At 38.2% G+C, this 23,401-nt stretch overlaps 1 protein-coding gene across 2 annotated transcripts; it reads right to left on the reverse strand.

The window, feature by feature from the left end:
• Nucleotides 1-55: 55 nt before the first annotated feature.
• Nucleotides 56-21,830, reverse strand: LOC139122767 (endosomal/lysosomal proton channel TMEM175-like). Of its 2 annotated transcripts, XM_070688473.1 has the most exons (20): nt 21,511-21,830; nt 19,045-19,089; nt 17,502-17,596; nt 16,584-16,635; nt 16,175-16,210; nt 15,641-15,724; nt 13,408-13,479; nt 12,404-12,496; nt 11,478-11,556; nt 10,485-10,577; nt 9,777-9,831; nt 9,349-9,458; nt 7,647-7,681; nt 6,687-6,731; nt 6,067-6,129; nt 4,874-4,977; nt 4,103-4,183; nt 3,681-3,741; nt 2,822-2,884; nt 56-2,133 (listed from the first exon to the last, which is right to left on the reverse strand). In XM_070688473.1, the coding sequence occupies exons 1-20, from the start codon at nt 21,652-21,654 to the stop codon at nt 1,972-1,974; spliced, it is 1,572 nt and encodes a 523-aa protein (XP_070544574.1). In that variant the 5' UTR covers nt 21,655-21,830; the 3' UTR covers nt 56-1,971. The 2 variants fall into 2 exon arrangements, with proteins under 2 accessions (XP_070544574.1, XP_070544576.1); XM_070688475.1 differs by lacking the exon at nt 10,485-10,577 and having other exon boundaries at nt 21,511-21,788.
• Between the last annotated feature and the right edge of the window lie 1,571 nt (nt 21,831-23,401).

Genomic DNA, 23,401 nt, shown 5'->3' on the forward strand with positions numbered 1-23,401 from the left:
GTCAGTCTACACTGTATGTCCATCTGTTTAGTACTAGTAGAAAGGCAAAGGGAAGTACAACCAGTACTGTACATTTTATTTACAATATCACAGGGTACTTCGGTACGACACATGTATGCGTCATTACACTGAAACATTTAGTCACGTATTGGTGGTTGGGTTTGAAGTTGGTGGAGACACCCATGCAAGACTGAATCATTCTTTCAGTTGTCATGAATATCAAGATATTTACATGTACAAACATTTGGATTATGAAGAACACGGCTAACCAATCACAATACTTGCCCATTGAGTTAACAATGCTCAGGAATTTTGGTTTTCGCGACAAAAGTGTCACTTTCTTTCTTGTTACTTTCCCAAGTTATTTCAAACAATATCTAACTGCCCAAATGTGAATAGCGTCGGATGTATGTCATTTGAATGAATGAAGTCCGTTTCTGAGACTCGCTTTGCACTTTTCGTCCAAGGAGTCTGCTGAGATTATCCATGCGCATCAATGGGCAACTTAACGAAACAAGTGACGTTTGGTTAAAGGCAAAGGAAAAATCGATTCAGTTAAAGCCCCACTAGCTGTATCTTTTAGCATTATATTTATGATCTTACTTTCAAGCTAAAATAAGTTTGTGATAATGTACATAATTATTTAGGTACGTGAAACCACTTATTATTAACTACCCGATGGGACTGTAAGCTTACATGCAATTTTGAACAAGATAAAGACTGCACTGCAATTAAATGTTTGCCCAAACATTTAATCGCAGCCCCATGCAGAAAATCAAAAACCGTGGATATTGTGAATATCTGCACTGAAATCTTCACATAAACTGCACAGAGTAGTCCAATGTAATTACATTGTATGTTCTGTTTCCTTTACAATATTACCAATTTTGAAAATGGCGGGAAATCAAAATGACCGTTAAAATTTGACTTTACTTGTCAAATTTTTCACAAAGGAATGGTTTCCCGATGCAGTAAAAGCCTATATCCCTTCAGAGGGCAGAATTCAGAGAAAACCAGGAGAGAATAGGAAAATATTTTGAGGTCAACGAATTTCAAGAGTTACAGCTAGTAGGGCTTTAATATCCTAGAGACTATTCAATTATCAAGCAAGCACAGTATATATTGTGGCTACTTATTTCACAAATAAATCACGACACACGTGTACGCATCCTACTGTGTAAGGTCATCTGAGAGTCTGGTTACCATGGCGTTGCTATGGCAGTGTCCGGACTTCTTGTAGCGGAGCGACAGTGCTCACAGTTCGTGTCCTCAGAACTGACCTCATTTGGACTACAACCTAGTACAAGCTCGTGTTTGCCAAATTAAGAGCTACAGAGGTCCTTGTAACACTTTTCGGTAATACTTACTGAAATCTCCATTGTGTAAAACCTTTGAGGTGTGACACTCAAAGCATTTCCCATGTGCCTTGAGAGTGATTGATTATGAAAAATTAAAATACTTCTAAATATCAACATTTTGCTTTTTTTCTCAAAAATGTACTTTGATATGCGTAAAAAGGTCAAGTGATATGTACGTTGTTCCAACATACGACACGAGGTATACACGGTTTAACTTATCGACTTGAAACAAAAATCCTTGAAAACTATCGACAATTGCTGGTATCGTATTGACTCGTTACTCGTCAGAGCGAGTGTGTTGGTCGCTGCACACCCCTGGGAGAAATGGTAAAATCCGTCATGCCCTGAGCTTGCGCGAGGCCCTGGGGCACTCAACTACCATAATGTACTTGCCAGGAAAAGTGCGCCCCAATGACTCTTGTCTGAATCGTAGACTGGGGTAGAAGTCTATAACACACACGGCAACGAGATACTGTCAAACGTCTAGGTCATCTTCAGAAGTCTTCACGAAACATCAAACATTGAAAACGTGCATATGGAATCAAATAACGTTCTCTTAAGTTGACAATCTTCCGCCGAGAAGACCATCTTCGCTCCCAGTGTGGCGGTTTAACTACAATTTCGTTCCGCTGTCTATTGACAATTCTGAAACGTCGTTATCGCAACTCTTCTCCTCCACGGTGCCAGCGCTTTTGTTTTCTATCCCATTAATCTCTGTCGCGTTCATGTCGACGTCCTCGTCTCCCTCGTCCGCCGTGCCGCAGTCCGGTTTTACCTGAAGGAAACAATGCGTTCACAAACTAAACATTACAAGTCAGTGAAAGAAACATACAGGTGATGTTTAAAACAACAGCGCAAAGTGATGTTAACAGTATTAGGTCAAAGAAAACACTGTTCACAAATTTCGTTAACTAGTTCGCACGCGTGACTTTTTACGTCCATCCTTTCTCTCTTGTCACAAGATAAGACCAAGAGAAAGTTTCTTCCTGGCAATTGATATTTAGCATGAAATATGAGATGATGCGATACTCTTTTCTCCGGTGCCCACTTTGGTGTAAGATTTACCGAACGGGTATTTTATTTTTATCACAGTGAAAGCAAATTACTCCTTTTTCTCTGTCCGAATGTTGTACACGTAAAGGAACAGACAGATCCACACATGAGGTATTATTAGTTTATCATTTATTTTACTGATACTATATTATGAATCATTGGATTTAATTTGTGTGTTAACCACAACATTGCGGAAATCTATTGTGAGGACTCCTTAGGTCACGATAATTAGAGAAATGTCGATTTCCCCCGCCCAATTGTCTGCTTCCTAGTCGATCTCTAACCCAAACTTAGCAATTGCCGCTGTTTTTCTTTGCCTCAAAACGCCCTGCAGTTAACGATATAAACTGCAAGATATTTATCGACAAAAGCGAAAAAAAAAATTAGAAAGTTGTTTGGCAGCTACTTACGTTGTGAACAATCTCCATCACTAACTTCAATATGGCGTACAGCAATATAACACATGTGGTACACTGGTGCAGAAAAAAAAAAAAGTGATCAGTGTTTAATGAGTACAAGATTGTCAAGTTCATGATGGAACATGATGTCATTACTTGCAGGTGCCCTTAAGGAAGTTGCACTTTGATCGGAATCTGTAATGTCAACTTTCTTATTCAACATAATTTGACGCGTTCATCGATAGCATTTTCCCCGAACTCATGAATTTATGATGAAGCGCCCTCATACGTGCCTTGTCAACAGCGCCTTTATCATACGTGTGAAATTTCTGACTGGAAGCAGGTTAATTCACTGGAGTTCATTACAATAAACAAAACGTGATTTTTAAAAGTCGGGGTTGCTTACATCGTAAGTAACTAGGTGCCTATATCATGATTTTTTTACTTTGATGAGCGATTGGCGTTACAAAGCGAAAATCTCCCATTTCAAGAAAATTATACACGTCTTTGTGCAGTGAAATACTATGACCTTTGATCTATTAAATCTTCATTTAGTAGCTACAACCTTTGTTGTATTTCTCAATATTTGTGTAACGAGCTTTACTTTCTTACTCTAAAAGCCGTTTCTAAATGTACTGTGTCCATCTTGTCGGATCTGTGATAGCCTGCGTATGTGTATGTGTAGTGTACAATGATATTGTTGACAACCAAATTTCTGTCCACACTAGAATTTATTTGTCAACACATTACACAACGCATCATGTTTGAACACACTTTATGAAGAAGAAACCGTGTACTTGTTTCTTGGACGAATAAGACGTTATTTTCAAACGTCACAGCTACTATCCATTTAAATAATTTGTATACTTACTATGCTAATGACGTCAGCATCCACTGTGTTAGGCATAAAACACACACAAAATCCAATAAGACTGAAAAGGGAAAAAAAAAAGACAGAATTTGTTGCAAAATTAGTGAGCAAGTATTCTCAGTATTTGACTTTAATTCATTTTATGGGAAGTACATTTGTCATTTCCAGTTACTATGAATACTACATTCTATAGGGAAAAAGAATCCTGTGACGTTTGAAAGAAAATCAGAGGTTATGATTGGAGATGATTCGAAGCTATGCATATCATTTGCATATCATTTGTATATCATTTGCATTTGAATTACTGTGAAAGTGACATCGACAACACGGAAATATCTCGTGAAACTTTGAGCTACCCAACAAAATAACTTGACGATGCCAACTCGAAATTGAACCACGAATATAAAAGTAGACATTCTTACCTTATTATAGGAATGATTAAAAGTTTACAGATCACGTGAATCTTGGACAGACCCTTGTGGCTGTCGTGGAAATGTTTGTCGCTGAAAGGGTCAAAGTTCAGAAATTATTACACTGCACCCCGACACACTGATAGAAGCTTATCTGATATAGATAATGTCGTTTTCATATACTTTGTGAATAACCTACATTTCATGTAAGGAAAGTGTTTTTAGTCCAAAAGAAAAATATCGTTCTGTCGGCTCAATATGGCTCAGTGGTTAGTTTGCTCAGTTTTTCTTTTTGAGAGAGAGTTTTTTCTCGTTTTTTATCAGACTGTTGCTGCAGGTCTTGCCTAGATTTCTTATTGTTACGGTACATTAGATGTGATTAGAGCCCATTTAACAAAAAGAAAATTGGAATGAAACTCCGGTAACGATGCTACTCACTCAGTTCCTTTCTCTCTTCATGTCAAGAAAAGTTATGTTAAATGTATTTACATGTACAAATTCACGTTTCTGTATCTGAAAGTGTTACATGGCTTGCAGTGTTCAGGCAGATAATCACACCGTTGTTAACGTTGAACGCCAGAGAGTTTCGAATAATGAATTGGAGAAGCTGTCTTAGTATTTGAAATCAATACCATCTAGGCGCAGTAATGTGAAGAGTCGTGGAGCAGAGGCTGATCGTGAAAGCTTGACGCGCCAGACTGTGACGTCATTCACACATTTTGAAAGCCAGAAGTAGGTACACTTTCCGAAAGAATAAAAACTCCCGGCAAGAGAATCACTCACCTGTGTCTGCAAGCAGCAGCGTACAACAACAGTTGGCAAATGCTTGCAAAGAACATACAAGCGCTGTTGATTTGGACTACGTAATTTTCATTTCTGTCAGTGCTCTGTTAACAGAGAAAAATAATATATTCTGCTAAAATCAAATGATTCGGATTAGTGCACTTAATATAGAGTTGACTCACGCCATCTACGTCAGCCAATTAAAAACAAACGGCTTGGCAGCGACAGTTGGTATTTTTGCAATAACTCGATTGGAACTAATTTGGTATAATTGGATGACGAAGTAATGTGTGTTTGATCTAAAAATGTAAGCTCATCTGCTTTTCTTTTTAAGTTATACACTTGCTTTTATGAGTAAATGGTACTATTGCAACATTAAGCTTTAGAGCATCTAATACTTTTGAGAAATTTGAAAAATATGAAAATCCAATTATCCCAAATTAGTTCCAATCGTGTTCAATGTGTTTTCTCTAATTACAGCGAGTACCATATTATGAGTATAATTAACAGCTATGTACACTCACGATATTTAGGCGCACTTGACTTTCTAGATTTCTGCCATTTGACAGAGATGTCTACTTCAACCTTTGCTAAGTTTTTGAGTATTGAGTGTCACCATAGGAATGAGTGAACAAATGTCTTCACAATTTGTACAAGGACAAGGGGCGTGTGATGGGTTGATTGAAAGTTAGAGAACAGATGTACGTTGTGATCCGTCAAATATATGCAAATGTTCTAAACTTTCTTTTCTGAACAGAAAAAAAAACGATTGAGAAATTCCATTAAAACGCGCTTTTCAATTCAAAATATTGAAAATTTTCAGAACCAACGACAATTACTAGATAGTATCCGAAAAAGAAAGAAATCTAAAATGTAGCTTAGCCTTACTAGGGCCAAGGGAGCCTACTTGTATCAAACCCAACGATTGAGGAAATAGACAACAAGTACGTCACGTCTGATCAAGACATAGCCAAAGAAACTGACATGACAATATGCAAATTATTTGGAGTCGCACAAACCAGATTTACTCTCAGAATTAATTAACACGTTGGAATCTGCCATTTCTTGGAGACACTAAACTAATAGAGATTAATTAATATTAACACAATTTCAAAACACAAGTTATAATCCAAGTTCACGGCTACATTAATGGTGACACACTGGCAGAAGTGTGTCTGCATAATTATACTCACATCACCAGCGTATTCAGCGACGAGTTTGAAACAAAACGGAAGTAGGCCGAGAAACAACAATGACTGAAAAAGAAAATATGGTAAATCACGACTACTTGAATGAAGATATCGACACACTCTTTTGGGGGTAGAGTTTTTGTCTTGTTCAATCTTTCCCTTTTTAATTATTTTTTCTCTAAAATGATATAAAGTCGGTTCATGGCTCAATAAGTAGACAATTTGAAATGTGGAATGTCCCGATGGTTCAACTTTCACGTTTTGATACACTAACCTATCACAAAAATATCCTACGAAAAGAACTTCTTCGCAACCCGTGTTTGTACAACCATATTTGTATTTTCGCTCTTCGATGAAGACAAAGATATAGGCTTATTACACGAAAGACTATACTTGGCGGTGCGTGATAAATTGCAAAATTACGTCGTCATGACATTCATGGAGACGCTTACTATAATGCACCAAATGCATTTCACTGTCAGAAATGTTTTAGTTTTTTTGCGATTTTTTTATCAAAAAGTTAAAAAGTCCCTGCCCTGATCGATAAATATCTGTGCCCCGAATAGTTAATGAATAAGTACCCGCCGTTAAGCGTTCATTTGATGAGACTACATAATACTTACTGCTTTGTTGAGGGCGCTCATTAGCCGTGTCACGACACTTACGTGCTGAAACAATTAAAGAGACTTCAATAAGTACAGAGTTGGACAAAGGTATGAGAATAATATCAATTTTAACATAATGCAAATCGTTTTGTCAGCATTCGGTGTGGCCTGTCAAAACCAGGTGAAAGCGTACCATTGTTGAAGCAGTTACCCGGGCCATAGGGTAAACAGAAACCATGGGCTTCCATAGTACAGATAAACCCACTCTTCCGGACAATGACATCGCCAGTTTCCGCATGTTGGTGAGATTTCTGTTACGGTGGTATGCGTCTCGAAAATGAAAGACTTAAACTTTTGCTTAAACTTTTCTCGAGGAATCTTTCGACCATCCTCTTTCAAATTAAGAATAAAAATCAGTGGTCACCATGCAAATTTTGGTACTAGAGACACATATTACCGGAGATTTACCGATATTTGAAATTGGCCGCCATCCCTGTGTTAACTCTATGCAGGAAAAAAAATTCAATTTTTAAAAAAACTAAGATGGCGAAATTTTTTCTTACACCAAGAACTGCAAAATGAATCCCCACAAGTAGTAGATTAAAGAAGAATTGTAGAAATTTGAGCGTCTAACAATCTGTCTCCGAGGCGCGTTCTACCTTGACATAAGCTTACCTAGCGATTCCCACAGTCTATTGATATAAATTCTGTTGCGCGTTAAACAATAGACAGTTATGGAGCTAGTATCGTAGATCTTACGAGTTACTGTCGCCAACTCTCTTAAATTTATTGAGATTCACGCGAAGGGTCATCGGTGACAGCGTGTGGCTATTGTGGTTTGACCGGGCTCTGACAAAGCCCGGGTCACAAAAGTTGACAAAAAGTTCAGTCCTAAAATAAATTTTCCGACAACAATCTTGTCGTCACATGCTTTCATCGACCGCTGCAGACACCAGACATAGTTCAGTTTATACTTACATGTACCACTGCTTGATGGTTTATCCACAATAAACCTGTCAGAAAAAAACAATCAAGTTTAAAACCTGCCCTGAATAAAATTTACTGAACAACGTAAAAAGGCCGTGGTAATGTTTGGCTTCACCTATAAATACTTTACTCGTTTTATTGTCGAGTAAAAGGATTGATTCCGTTATGTAGGAAAATAATACGTGAATATGATGTAAGTTCGACGTTAAAAAAATCAAGTTTAAAACCTGCTTTGAATACAATTTAGTAAACCACGTAGAAAGGCTGTGACAATGCTCGGCTTCAACTATAAATACTTATCATACTTTATGATCCTTTCTTCTGCGATCTGCATGTCAAACGCACATTTCGTTCGAAATACCTAGTTTTTGTGCCTCATGGAGGCGGTATATATCTACACATAGTCCTTCGACACACCGTTTGGGAACTATTGTTTTAATATGTGAAGTACCGGATTAGGAATTGTATGCGCATTATGGTTTGGCATCCGTATTTCATACCCATTTTCGTCGCGTTTTTCTTTTGAACATTTTTTACCCAGAACCACTGATATTTACTCTAATATGTGAAGCCTGCGTCAACCATTTCAAAAAATGAACAATCCATTAGGTTTTGGAGAGATCGGTCATTTGGTTTTGTTGTTTTGATTTCCGTAAAACAAAATGGCGGTTACGGTAGCTCGCCTGCATTCCAATGCGTGATCCAAGTCTAAATTGTGCCTGATAATAAACTTTTACGACAGGTATCACATGAAATGTGGTGTTTATTTTGGTGTGGGGTGGATTGTATTCAAACCGAAATGAAGCCCTACAATTACAAACACAGACATCTTATCAAACCATAAGGCGCATCGTAACAATAGGGACCTAGGCGTTTCCCAACCGGTATGTGGAGGGACTGTGATCTACATTACTGTTTAAAGGGATAAAGTCGGCCATTTTTCATGCATTTTGTTTGATTCAAGATACTACTTATATTGTTTGACATGTTGAAAGATACTGAATGAATGGGTGACCATGCATATATTTGACCCCGGTTTTAGACTCGATACATGAAACCATCGCCAAAATGAATTAATGGTCATGATCATTAATTCATTCTCGCGATGGTTTCATGTATCGTCTCTAAAACCGGGGTCGAATATATGCATGGTCACCCTTTCATTCAGTATCTTTCATTATCAAACAATATAAGTAGTATCTCGTATCTAACCAAATTAATGAAAAATGGCCGGCTTTGTGCCTTTAATGGATGCGCTGTGTTTTGTTGGTCATGTAATGTGCTTTTCATATAAATATATAAACGATCGAAAGTACAATTTCCGTTTCGGGAATTGGGACTGTATTGATGGAAAATTCTGTGCAGACACAAACTGTTCAGATGAAGATGATGCTGATGATCTTCATTATCATCGTCGCCGTCACCTGTGATCGTTACGCTGTTCCTCGTTTTTGTCGAGTAAAAGGAATTGGATTCCGATATGTTATACGATGCACGTTCCACGTCCAAGAATGGAACTATAACTTCCATTCTAATATAAAACTACAACTAAATGATATCTTCATTTGAACATCTCTATGCCATTGCCCATTGTCACGGAAAATGAACCGCGATCGATAGTTCCAGACTTTCCGCCCTCTTCAATTTCCCGTTATTTGTTTGTTTGTTTATCGGAAGCATTTCCTTTCCTCACCTACTGTCACAAAGCTGGCAAGGTAGCTGAGAAACATGTGCTGGTTCTCGGCAAGCGTCTCACGCAGAGATTTGCTCGTCTCAGCGTCAACAGAAGGCACTGCATCGGTACTGAAAGCAAATCAAAGCAAACGAGATTTTAAACGAGATTCGGTCTCGCGGGAAAGTGAACATGTAGAGAAGTTTGTCGCTCAAGGCGTTATCCCATTCAAAGTAGAAACAGAGCAAGGACGAATGTGTAATTCTTGAAAGATTTCTCGTTAAAATACGGAAATTTGGCTCTTTTGTAATTACAGCGGTTGTGCATATTACAGCAATCAGCATTAAATTACACAATGACCAAAGGGAGACAAAACGAGGTTATCTTTCAACAAAGAGACAAATAATTACCGTCATGGAAAATTTAGCTCTAAATCAGCCCATAATTACCTGAGATCCAAGATAATTAAAGTTGCGACGATTGAGAACACGCCATCCGAGAACACTGCAAATTAAGAATGGCAGCATGGATATGACTCATTGGATACCACTTTCCAATGTAAGTGGACACACGTTCGGTGTACCACACAGTCTCCCTTCACGTACATTGAATTCGTCACTCGAAAAATCCAACATCTAGAACACATTCTTGGTACAATATCAACGACAAACGTTACTACTAGTATATCTACACTGTCACTAACTCATAAATTGCGGTCAGTCAATTCAGTGTTGGTCGAAATCTGTTGCATGAGAAGTTTCCAAGCAAGCTTGAATGAATCATGAATGTCCAGTTTTCACATATCAGACATAAATAATATGCATTACCAGTTTCTAACGCACATGTCTGTCTGTTTTATTGATTTTATCACAGCAGGACAACCTAATTAACCGTCCGCTAAGCTATTGCTCAGAACAGATTATCCAGTCAATCAAGTGTAAATCTATTAACAGGAATGTCGCGTTCGACGACACAATCTCGGAAATGGTACATCATTGGAAACGCAAACAGAAAACATGCATGTACTAGCATTTGTGTGGCAATGTATAATACCATTGGCATCCTGTGTTTGACACACCCTCAGTTTTTTACTGAAGAAAGCGACGATATGACAAAAGAACAAAGTGGTCCCCGCATTTCTGGGCGTTCAATTATACCTGCCACCCGATCCTTGTCAAGCTTCATCTCAAATAAATGATGCCACAGATATTTCCCACAATGCCTGTGGCGGTAGAGCCCGACGGAAAACCCTGGAATGGAGAGAAAGAAATATATTGCGGTTGGTCTTGTCTTTTTATATGAACGCCGTAAATTCATCTTACGAAGCTTTGCATTATGTACCGTTGAATGGAATGCGCGTCAATCAACTTCCGTGTAAGCGTAGAATGCGTCCGAGAACATATACTTTGATTCAGAAATTTATACAATGTTTTGCCGCCACTTTTAATGGCTCATTTTGAAGCTCATGGAACAAAGAAAGTTTTTACTGGCTTATTTTTGTGAAAATCGAAAATTTAATTTCCCCCCATAGAGTTAACACAGGAGTGGCGGCCATATTGAATTTCAAGCGCCGGTAAATATTGAAAAATGTCACGGTGTTTAACTAGTACCAAATTTTGCATGGTTAACACTGATTTTTATTCTTCATTTCGGAAAGGAAACTGTTTAAAGTTTTCGAACAGAAAGTTTGAGCACACGCTCAAGTCTTTCAATTTCGAGGCGAGTGCTATTCAAATCTATTATGTTAATTATAAGTACACTTGAAATCAGACATGCGTTTCTCTCATAGAATCGGGGAAGCATGTATTATATGTCAGATAAATCACACGCTAACGCAATTTAAGAAGCAGAGGCTTTTCAAGAGATCTCTTAAACTGTATAAACTTCAACGAATTTGATCATGCTCTAATAAGTTGATGATAGCCAGGCGCCTTCACTAAGGCAGTCAAGCAAGTGGTACGCAGACATGCGACTGTACGCAATGGTCTCTCTCGCTCTCTCTCTCTCTCTCTCTCTCTCTCTCTCTCTCTCTCTCTCTCTCTCTCTCTCTCTCTCTCTCTCTCTCTCTCTCTCTCTCTCTCTCTCTCTCTCTCTCTCTCTCTCTCTCTCTCTCTCCCCCGATATATAATTTATTTTGAAGAAAGTCTCACCTTTATAATAGTTGTATATGCCGATACATACTGCCGCAATTGCGTCATGGAAAACTAACAATATGAGAAACGCCCAAGACTGAAAGAGAAAAAAAACACATTCAATGTTTACTGGACAAATCGGTCTTTGACTCTGATAGGTACACTTATTTCAAAATGGCGTGATTAGGCGGCGACGTTTTCATCAAAGTTTCCTTTCATATTATGCAACCCAATTTTACTCCTTGCCCTTGAATTCCCTGTTTTAGCAATGTAAACTGCGTCGGTGATGACATCATGTCACCAAGTACTATCTGTCGATCAAGTCAACACTTTTGGGCAAATTCATATGACATTTGCACAGCGCCCTCGTCACTAAACACTCTGAGTATTACACAGGCTGTAGCTTCCTGAAATGTCGGTTAATGAAACATGAAGGACACTCTATTATATTAACAATGTACTACTTTCATCGACCATAAATATCATGTCAAAAATATTATGTGAAGATTTACAGACAGCTATTATGTGAAGATTTACAGACAGCATGGCTAGAGCCTAGAGGTCACGGAACTAAAGGTCACATTTACGAGGACGCACTATACATGCCAATACACACTACACAAAAGACAGCTACACAAGTGTTGTGCTCTTCAGCTGGCTTATTTGTAACATTGAAAAAGAAAGAAAAAAAGCTGTAATATTGACTTAAATAGCCACTTATGAGGCCCTGTGCTCTGATGTGAGTCATCCATCACCTTTCCGCCCAATTGTCGTCTGAGTGTCTCGTTCCCTTGGACACATTACGCCTTGTTGCCCTGGAGACAACACGGTAATGGACATGACACATTGCCGCAACCGTGATACATAAGATAAAAATCCCACACCCTATGTTGGGATTACTGCAATATCGTGAAATTGCGTAATGCTACATGTACGATACTCACCGCATAAGGTGATGCAAAGGCCAGCCCCGTTGCAAACCCAGCGAGAACGATTTTCACAGAAGATTTAAGTACCATCATTCCTCGCAGGTAGATCTAAGAAATAATTGACAAATATTTCCAAAGTAAGTATACATATACTTAAAAACTTTAATTCAAAGTAAAAATTTAAAATAAAATAAAGTGCCAATAATAGATACGTAAGGAAGAATCCGTCTGGCGAAATTAAAGTTCATCTTCTGCGCTATTTTCATACGAGAACAAACAAAACCAGGTATTATACGCTTATAAGCGCTTATACACATAGATAGACACACACGCGCGCGCATACACATTTAAGCCTAAGCAGTAACACGTTTCGTCGACAATAGAATCCATTCCGTTAAAATTTAAAGGAAATAAGACTTCAATACCATTAAAACTTTCTATAAAAATTGAATGGACATTGTAGTTTTAATCTTGTTTTCAATTTACACATCCGGTCAACTAGACAAATGTAGAGTTAAATTAATCGCATTCCAAAGCTATATACTAGATCTTATCAACATCTGTGTCTCTGCTTCGATTTGTAAAAGAAAAGCGAATAGCGTTTGTTTTTAATTTATGTCATGTCCTGGTTGTGCGTCATTTTAACTGGCTTTCTTGTCCTGTCGCCAAATTTTATCACTTTTACTAAATCCTCCTGTTAGTGCGGGTGAATATTGTTTTAAACTGCATTATATCTATGTTGGACTTAATAAATAACAAATAAATAAATCTGACTCTATCCTGGAGTTTAGCGTCTCTGTAAGCATAAGTATTTTGCGGAGGCAGAGCCTGCTATCGGCGACGTAAAGGGCATCGGGTTTAGATGCTGTGCAATCAAAAGCGAGCGAAACCACACACAGTCTGATAAAAATCACCATAATCGATCATTCCAGTAACAAAAGAGACAATGTTACGTAATACTATTGATTACGCAGGCATACTTCGCATAAATCAATGAACCACATTATTAATAGACTCACCCTCGCTTCGTGTCCCCTAACTTCTTCTTTTAACATTTTTGGGCGACTGAACGCAACACAGGTTATGAGAATCTGTTGAAATAAAAAACGCATAAAATTTGATTGCGGTATATGTAAGCTGAAGATTTCTTCCGCACTGAGATGAAAGAGCTGACAGGAGACATACTGGTCACACACACAGACACACACACAGACACACTCATACACACAGACCAAGTCAGCAAGCAGACACTTTCTCTAGATTCTGTCCTTATCTCTCCTTAAACTATAGACGAGTCAAGCTTATGAAAGACTGCAAAGACTCGGTCGTGTATGGATGCTCTACCGTCTCCGACGATAACCATGGGTAGGGGACGGCGGCGAGTCACAGAATTTTTCGGTCTGGTATCAGTGTCAGCAACATAAATATCATGTAATTTTCTGTATGGAAATCTCATCGCCCGTGTCATATGGATTAAAATAATAATAAATAAAATTCTCCAGGAACGAAATTGATAGTCTGAAAAAAGCCAGTACAAAAAGTATAATGAAATATAAATGAAAATATAAAAAACCGTTAGATTTACATAAATAATATGAATAATTGATGTAGATAAATGTGAGATACATTATCTTGTAGCGAATTTTCAACTATTGTATGGACATAAGTGTAAGATCTGCGAGGCTGTTGGGTGTTTGTTTTGTGGCTTATTCCCTCATCTTTGAGCAGATATCGATGTATTATCCTAATTCGTCCAATGTTCACTAAAGCCTGATTGTATGTGTATGACTCTGGTGGGATACGTATTGAAGAACCGATTCCTGATGTTTTTTTTCAATAGTGTACATATCTAAGCAAAAATTGTACTTCATCTTCTGCTGTTGGTCTTGACAAATTGCGCCTTTTCTATTTGCCGCATGTACATTATTATATCTACAAATTTAAATCTGTATGCTTAATATGTCTGCGCTAATTCTAAGTTTATATATATGCTCCCAATGATATGGATATTTAATCATATCAAAATATTTTCCCACAGAAAAACCTGTCATCATCGCGTAATAGTTTAATTCTGTCTGTATCGAGAGCTACTCTCAATTACTTTATGTAAGGCTTTGATGAAACTATTGTAGTATTTTCCGGCTCATTTATAACTCTATTCAAAATGCTTTCCAAATGCAAATGATTCATAGCTTTAATTAATCGCTGAAATCAATTGTATGGCTGTTGAATGTAACTGGTGACCTTATTGATATGCTTGAAGTCATAAATTAGAGTGTATTCCGTGTTTTTAATTACTTTATCCATGTATTTAATCATCTGCGTTATACTCGAAACCAACAGAGGATATCTGTCTAGTTTCAACAAGTATGCTGGGTTAGAAGATTTATTATCCACGTTTGGGATATATTTACAAAATTTGATATGCCGCTCTTGCGTTTGTGTTGTATAATTAGCCCGAGTTGCATTATCAATGCATGCGGACAGCCATTCGGCAAGACCAACCAGCTAAGTCTCAGTAGGTTAAGCATGCATCTGTTAATAACCATCTTTCAAATTGACGCGCCTCGGGGACAGGTATATTCGGACTCTCAAATTCCTACAATTCTTTTCTGATCTACCACTTGCGGGGGTTCATTTTAAAGCTCTGGGAGAAAGAAAAACTTTCATCGTCTCCTCTCAGTTTTTCGAAAATCCAATATTTAATTTTTTCCCGTAGGGTTAACACGGGGATGGCGACCATTTTGAATTTCAAATATCACAAAATGCTAGGCATTTTGTTTCGCTAGTTCCAAACTTTGCACGGTGACCCCAAAATTTTATTGTTGTTTTGGTATGAGAATTTGTTGAAAGTTTCATTCAGGAAAGTTTGAGCAAAAGTTTGAGTCTTTCACTTTGGAAGCTCATGCTACCTTAAATGTCTGTACATTGACCCCTCGTCTCTTGACCTCTTTCAGTCATTTAGACAAGGCCATCGGATAGAAAATCAGGTACGGCTTTTCCAATTGCTTCAGTGTCCCCAAGGTGACACTAAGCTCGAGATCGAAGACGTCCAGCTTTCCAAATATCAGATATCAGTAACGGATATTTAGAACATTTGTGATTCCGAATGGCAAATCTTTCGGTGTTTGATATGTGCTATTTACCGGGCAATGCCTTTGTCATAACCTAAAATATGCGTTGAAGACAGTCGTTAATACTCTTCTGTTATTAATGCATAAAGACATCAATGAATAAATTAAATATACAAACCTCAAGACATGATGCGACGATAACGCAAGACGTTAACATGAATATGGCGAATGCATCTTCAATAAACTCTGACAGTAAAGTTACCTGGAATTTTAGAAATGGCAATTTAGGGATTATCGAAACTAACAGGTATGCCCAGACATGCAGCGACCGATGAAATCCCATTTTTGCGCTACGGTAAATATGTTAATTGCATTATGACACATTTAGCGTGAAAATGTCGATTTCTTAACGCGTGACTGTGAACGAAACCTATTTGAATATGTTTCACTTCATCAACACCATCAATTTTATCGACTTTTGAACAAACCTCTCATCATCGCGTCATGAACTAATAATACGTATGCAGTGTCGGAATAAATTTAATGATTTCTTTGTGAGTCCACATTGTTTTCAAACTTCACAAGTAGGCTTTTAATTTAATGAACATGGCGCCGAGAAGATAAGCGGCTAAAGAAAAACTGTTTAAAGTGTGACGATGTTAATCGACATTCTTTGATCAGTGAAATAGACGAGACTTATTTTAACACTCACCGAATAGGGCAGGAATGTGATTGGCAAGAGTAACACCTACAAAAATGATAAAGAAATCATTATCATCATCACAGTCATCATTGTAATTATCATCATCATCATTACCATCGCATTACCATCATCATTACATGATCATCAGATAGAAAAGTTGCGCATATCTGCCATTGAAATCATTTAATAATGAACAATTCTTTGCCATAAGACTTTCAATGGCATCTAGAGACGGCTGTAAAGACGACGGCCCATGCCATCTTGAGATATCAGATAGAAAACACTTCAATCTACAATTCAATTTGATAAAAAGTGCAAACACAAAACTTGTTCGTTTGTTTGTTGTTTTATTTGATTGTTTGTTCGTTTGTTTGCTCCACTGAAAGTGTGTTTATTCACAGATTAGAATTAAACTTACTATATTTGCCAAGGACACCGTGTCGGCGACATGCTCTATCGCGCTGAAGATCCTGTGACACGAAACAAACAACAGAATACGTCAACGCCTAACATCTGGTAGAGAGCATTCGATATAGGAAAGGACGAAATCGATAGCTCATTTTATCTCGTTCCCAGACAAGTGATTTCGTGTCTAAGTTGCAAGCTTTGCATGCATCATTCAAGATGGTTTAAATAGAAGCATAATACACACAGAAGCCCTATGTAATATCGATGTAAACATCACCACCTGTGCAAATCAAAAGTGAGAGGACTGAGCTTCGCATCAGACTATGATGATATATGTTGAAGTAATGGTAATTTGACGCTTTTGGATCGGTGCGAGTCCGTCATGGCGTTCGCTTTATCATAGTTGTGATGGATATCTGAAGTCGTATAGATATCCCAATCACATTATATGTATTGTATTTTATCAGAGAATGGTAGAAAATTATTAATGGAAAAATGAACAGGGCCGACATGTATACTGAAATTAGGGCAAATAAAAAATGTATGTTTTCTGTACCTCGACCTAGGTCCTACAGTGTTTCAACACTTCGACCCTAATTTTTTTCGCATTTTCAAAAATCTGACATGAATTTGCCAAATGTTTCTTGTTTCTCTGTGGTTCAAACCAAAACACAACAAGCAGGTTCCCGACCGACCTACACCACTATTTCCAAAGGGCATGTTAGTATCGGAAACAAAACGTATTTTTGTAATCGTTATCACGAAAGCAGGTGAACAAAACGCTAATATGAAAACATGGAATTCGTTTAGATTCTTTTTACAATTCTAATATGCTTATTCCAATTTACCCACATCAGAAAGTGAAGACGCTGACGTGTGAATGATAGGCACTGAACGTAGTAAAATGTCCAAAAACGCACGCACGTACCACACATGATCCTCCCAGATGGAGTAAATGAAGATGAAGGCTAGGATGTAGATGAGAAAAACTGATAATTCGTCGTAGAGATTTTCAAACAGGGTCTGCAAAATAAAAGCAGTGTTATTTCTTGCATTTTTAATCTAACGAGAATATTCGCGCGCGCTTTGCGACACATCTGCGTCTGCAAATTGCATTTTAAATTGCCTTATGACACCTTCAAGGGAGCAAAAATCATTCGAGAAAAATGTATTATTGCGTGCATGCGCAGTATCGCGGCATGACATCTTCCAGTAACATACGCTATAAATTTATCGATAAGATATGATCCAGCGAGCATAGCATAGGGAAAGACAGAAAGATTGTTTCTCTAACGGTTGTATAGAAACAACTCGCTTTGCATTGGCGTCTTCCATAAACATCAATTAAACGAAGACATTTGTCAATTAAATCATAATTTATCAAGTCCGACATCTCTGGAACGACGGTCGTTCTTTGTCCGATTTAGTATTCGCTGAGACATAATTACAAATAGATCACCTGCTCTTATTTCAACACCTCGATTTGAATTTCCACTTGAAACGAATGAATGGATCAATAGCAAATTATTTTATTCGAGAGACAGTCATGTCTTCGCGTAAACAAGCGGCTGGTTTTACAGTCCGGAGAGAATAGAACTCAACATCACCATGACAGCTCGTAGGAAAATATTGTAAATCGTTCGTAGATTATGCAATCAGGGAAGGCAGTGGCTTTGCATGAAGACTTCAGCTTTTTCAGTTGTCCTGTCACTCCTTTACTCGCCTTTTTTTCCCAAGCGAGCCTCTACATATCAAAACTCTACGCAGAAATTGTGCTCTGACTTTGTAACAGTACGTCAGCGATAGAAAACTGTCCCGCTGTGTGAAGGCACTGTATTGTTACAATCTTGAATAATCGTCAGATGGACAGTTCTAGTCTGAAATGAAAGCCCGTAATTATGATATATGACGGTTAATGTGATACGGCAGCATTTGTATTCCCTGTTTTGATGATGATAAAATTCAATTAGCGAGTGATTCGTAGCGGAAAATTGCCCTGATTAAAAGCCAATGCCTTCCTGAGGAACAATGATGTATTAGGGCCGAAGTTGAAAGAAATTCTGTGGCGAGTGTACTTTTAATAATATTGCTATTATGTAAACAACAGACATGTTGCATGGCAACGCTGCCAACAGCTTCACTGATCACTGCTGACTGAACATCAAGTTTGACTCAGTCGTGCATGAATGGCTTTGTGTTTGACCTATTATACAGTATTAAATGCATATTATCGGTATCGCCGACCATCGATTAAATTTTAGCTCCGTAGTGCATCACAGTCTCTCTACACGTACATCCACGATCTGTAAATTTCTGCCCTCAAATCCTTCTACCGAGTCTGCACACAGTCTATTACTTTCATCTGGACCAATGCAGCTATCAGTCTATAACTACATACATATCCCTTGCGTCTTTGTCTGAGATAGTCACAACCCCAGGATCCGATACTTAGTAAACAATAAAGTTATTACCTTGTCCATGTCATAGTCCGCCACGTCCCCTGCTATCGGTACTATCTGAGAGAGAGAGAGAGAGAGAGAGAGAGAGAGAGAGAGAGAGAGAGAGAGAGAGAGAGTTACATTTACATATTGCGAGACATTCATAAATGAGTTATCTCGAGATCATCGAGATCATTTGGTCCGGAGGGCACTGATAAAATAACTTGCAAGCTGAATGAATACTGGACAGTTCATCATGCTATAGGGATTAGAAGAGGAACCGAGTTGATAAGCTGAACAAAAATATGGCTAAATATTATCAAAGTTGATACAGCTACTGCCCCTGTATATGCTACTTGAATGATAATCAATAACCATAACAGGAACAGCCACTTTTGTATCATCGTAGCGCATAAGTGATTGGAATACCAGATTTTTGTACTAAAAATTTAATCATTTAGAAATGATTTAATCTTGTTAACACAGCCGGAGTATGAAAATGCACCCGTGCTACTGTAATATTGACATATCAATTTATGGCTGGACTGAAACGCAACTGAGAGCATACTGAATATATCAACATGATCAGTATAAAACAAGAGATTAGAGTTCATACAAAGACCAAAAATACTGAGAAACATAATTATCACAATTGTATTTAATGTTGTGGGATTAATAAATGTTCAACCATATGATAGACTAAATGGGGATTTGAACAGTTTTGATAATATAGAGGGCTAATATAGGGGGATTGATATGTTTCTGGCAAGTATTTATGAATGACTTGTTCCGCTACACTGATTGAATATTGGCTTTTTCACGGTTGCGTAACGGCGCAAATCACACGATCGAGCTGAACCATTGCAAAGCCCTATAGACAAATGTCGTCACGATTTCCACACGGGAAAGGGTGGTGGCTATATGCAAATGATTTAATTTACTTTCTATCGCTCTAATTACGGCAGATGTGGGGGAAGGAGATCCGTGAAACGGTCTGTGGTCACTTTGACCATGAACTTACAGCGTCACACACCCGATGAAGATGTTATTACCAGAGATATGGCATGGATATCTTTTGGACATTTTAATTACAGTAAAGCTCTACGTGAACTAAATATGAGTTATCTATAATATCATAGCGAAGTTTCATAATTTCGTAAAAGACATAGGTGATGATTTTATTGTTTTACAGCTTGTTTTACAGCTCATTTTGAAGCAGCTGTGTGCGCATTTTCCTGTCTTTCTGTCTATCTGTCTTTCTGTCCGTCTGTCTGTCTGTCTGTCTTTCTGTCCGTCTGTCTGTCTGTCAGTCGTCGTTAACGTGTTAACTTATTGTGGGTTGGGTTGGAAATTTAACGCATTGGAGAACCTATCCTGATGTTTGAGTAGTGCAGAAAATGAACTTCATCTTCCACTCTTGGTCTTGTCATATATGGCTTTTTCTATATTTCACGCCCATATCATTACATCTAACAGTCTCAATACGTGGTATGTGTGCGCTAATTCTAAGTTTACATACACAGGGCTGTCCTTTATGATATGGATTTTAAAACATTAAAATCCATACCCTCCTCTTGAAAAACCCATGTCGTATGTGAACATAACTTTCTAGAACACGACCAATATACAAAGTCCATTATGACGCATAAAGACCAATGCTTTCAACTTCCATGATGTCGCCACTGGGAAATCTGATTTCAAATGCCTGTGCATGCCAATCAATAAATTCAAGGTTATACAGTGCAAATACATCATTGTCAAATGATAGCATTGACCTGATGTTTATTTCGTCGCTTCTCGAACACGTCACCCTTGCCATGTATACGTAATCAAAAGGAACTGTAAATTAGTCGGAGCATTGTCCAAATTTAGAATAACAAATAATTACATTATGCAAATAAGTTACGAGGCTTCGACGCGACTGCTGGTACATCAAAGTGCTCCGTCCACGCAATGGTGATAAAACATATGAGGGCCACGGCTACAGTAAACAACCAGTGCTACACGGGTTTTCATCTGGGGTAGTATATACTCCTTTCTGCCAAAAAATGTTGCGTGCAATGGACCAATTTTGTCAAGTACGTATACCTCATGCATAATGTAAAACTCGTCCACATGTGTACTTAAACAGTACGAAGCAAAACTTGAACGAATAAACGATAAAAAAAATATAAAAAAAACTTTCATCTCAATTATACCATGATCACTTGGTGGAGTGACCCTGATTATGCAACAGTTTTCAGAAATCGACATCGACTATTTACAATCATGCACGGTGAACAAACCGAGATGCCGAAGCTAGAAAGACGGCGTTTAGAGGCGGCGAACATGCACATGTATATACCACGTTGAAATCGCGTTGATAGCTGAGTGTTTGTGTTTTCAATTGGTAGTGTCACTACAGTTATATTATAATCTTGTACTCAAATATTGCAGTTTTAAACAGAACTCTTCTATCGCGCACAGAAAACGATCGGTCGTTCAGATTAAATCACTCACCAGAATCGTAATGACGATAGCATAGACGGCGTCTGTGTAGCCTTCAACGCGTTCAGCGCTCATGAACCGGTGTTCCCTCGCCATGTTGTCTCTTGTTGTCTTCTTGAATATTGATCGATGGACACGGCTCGTGTCGGCACTCATGGGTCTTGGTATTTGACTCCCTAGCTTTTCCTAAAGTTGACAGGGTGTCTTGCCGACTGCAAGGGTTCAGAATAACGCCGCTGCATGATGTAGGAAAGGCCATCTGTGGATACTGTGGAAAGAAAGTGACGTCAGCAGGAATTAAATGGATGCAGTGACAAGGAGAAATTGTGTGTGAAAAGATAGCCAGCGTCGGACACACAATGCGTAGGTGACAAAAAGCCTGCAACAAATAATGAGATCCGGAGTACTAACAGTAGCAGGTACCGACGAACAAGTGAAACAGCAAGACACACAGACCGTGAAACCGTGAAGCTACGCAGAATGGAGGCACTGTCAGACACACAGACAGAAAGCAACAAAGGGAAAACCATGTTCTTCCAATTGTGAAAATTAATTTGATAGTAGTACCCTTATCCTTCGCGAAAGTCTGGACCGCTCCTCCGACAAGGAAAGCTTTGAAAAATTCGTTCTGAAGTTACATACAGCTGTCATTCCTGCGAGTAAATTTTGACAGATGAAAAACATGTAACTCGATAATCGGATTTTGCTTATGCTTTTAGGATGCAAGTGTGAAAAATTGAAAAAAGCTTTGCTATAGGCAGTTTATGTGAGACGAAATAACGAACGTTTCGTTGTATTGTCATGTTTCTACAACACATATATTATTCGATTATTTTTAAAGAACGATGTCATATTTCTAATTACAAAAAAATGTACTTTCCACTTGATATTCTTCTGAAATTCTGTACTTTCCTTGTGTATTTTGTGTAAATGTAATATTTTTGTATTCTATCTATATTTGAGACACCTTTTATAAGGCTTGAGGGCAAGCCTTTGTGGGAGAAAGAACGATGTCATGTTTCTATAATTTGTACCGGTTACTGTAAATCTTCATTCTAGTAATTCGCCAAATTTCAACATTTCGCCACTCGGGCTTGAATTCCCACGATTTACCGTAGGTGTAATTCTTCAAAATTCGCGGCAAATTACATTTTCAAGTCTCTTTTGTTTAAATTCAATGGCAGCGCCATTCCAGGCACCCGCGTGTCTCGTGAATTCCTATGATTATGCATGAAATGTCTCACGCAAGGTTGGACAATAGAAAGACAAAGTAGTCGAACTTTTATCAGAACTGTAGCTGTCAAGTATAGCTTTTCATATTTTCACAGCTTCGATTTAAAACAATGGCTTTGTGACATGTCTCATGCATACACGTATTAATCATTTTGAAACTAGCGTTGGCAAGTTTTCTTGTCGACAAAGTATTGTAAATTCTGTAAATTTGAGAGTCAGACTTTGGGGGCCTTAGAGTAAGCATATCTCCAGGCTCTCGGAGCTAAGACTTGCCCCAGGTAGCCATCAGGCTGACCTGGGGAAATAAAGTTCGAGCCGCAACGTCAATTCCTGTGTCGCCTGATCTACATATTTACTCCATCTACGCGTATTGTGGTCTGAAGTTCCCCTTAATCCCGATTCGGAACAGCATGAACACTTCTTTACAATTTCTTTATAATTTGATAGTATAATAGCTACATGCGATCTACCACGGTCTCTAACGGTTATCTTGGCCAAGCTCAATAAGCAGTAATATTAGGCACGTTTTCCGCCTTTTTGTTCAGTTTTTCACATTTTCCTTTCCAACCTAAAGAAATTATATCAAATACCTAGGATTATATTCATCCGTGCATGGAGGTAGTACCTCCATGATCCGTGCAACCTGTACATAGTGTCCAGTATTGATGAT

The sequence above is a fragment of the Ptychodera flava genome, chromosome 22 (assembly GCF_041260155.1).
Source record: "Ptychodera flava strain L36383 chromosome 22, AS_Pfla_20210202, whole genome shotgun sequence".
NCBI classification, from domain to species: domain Eukaryota; kingdom Metazoa; phylum Hemichordata; class Enteropneusta; family Ptychoderidae; genus Ptychodera; species Ptychodera flava.

Coding starts and splice junctions, on each gene's coding strand:
- LOC139122767 (XM_070688473.1), bottom strand. CDS start 21,654: ATGAGTGCCGACACGAGCCGTGTCCATCGATCAATATTCAAGAAGACA. Junction 13,480..15,640: donor TCGTCGCATCATGTCTTGAG/GTTTGTATATTT, acceptor TTATTTCAACAG/ATTCTCATAACCTGTGTTGC. Junction 3,742..4,102: donor TTAATCATTCCTATAATAAG/GTAAGAATGTCT, acceptor TTCCCTTTTCAG/TCTTATTGGATTTTGTGTGT.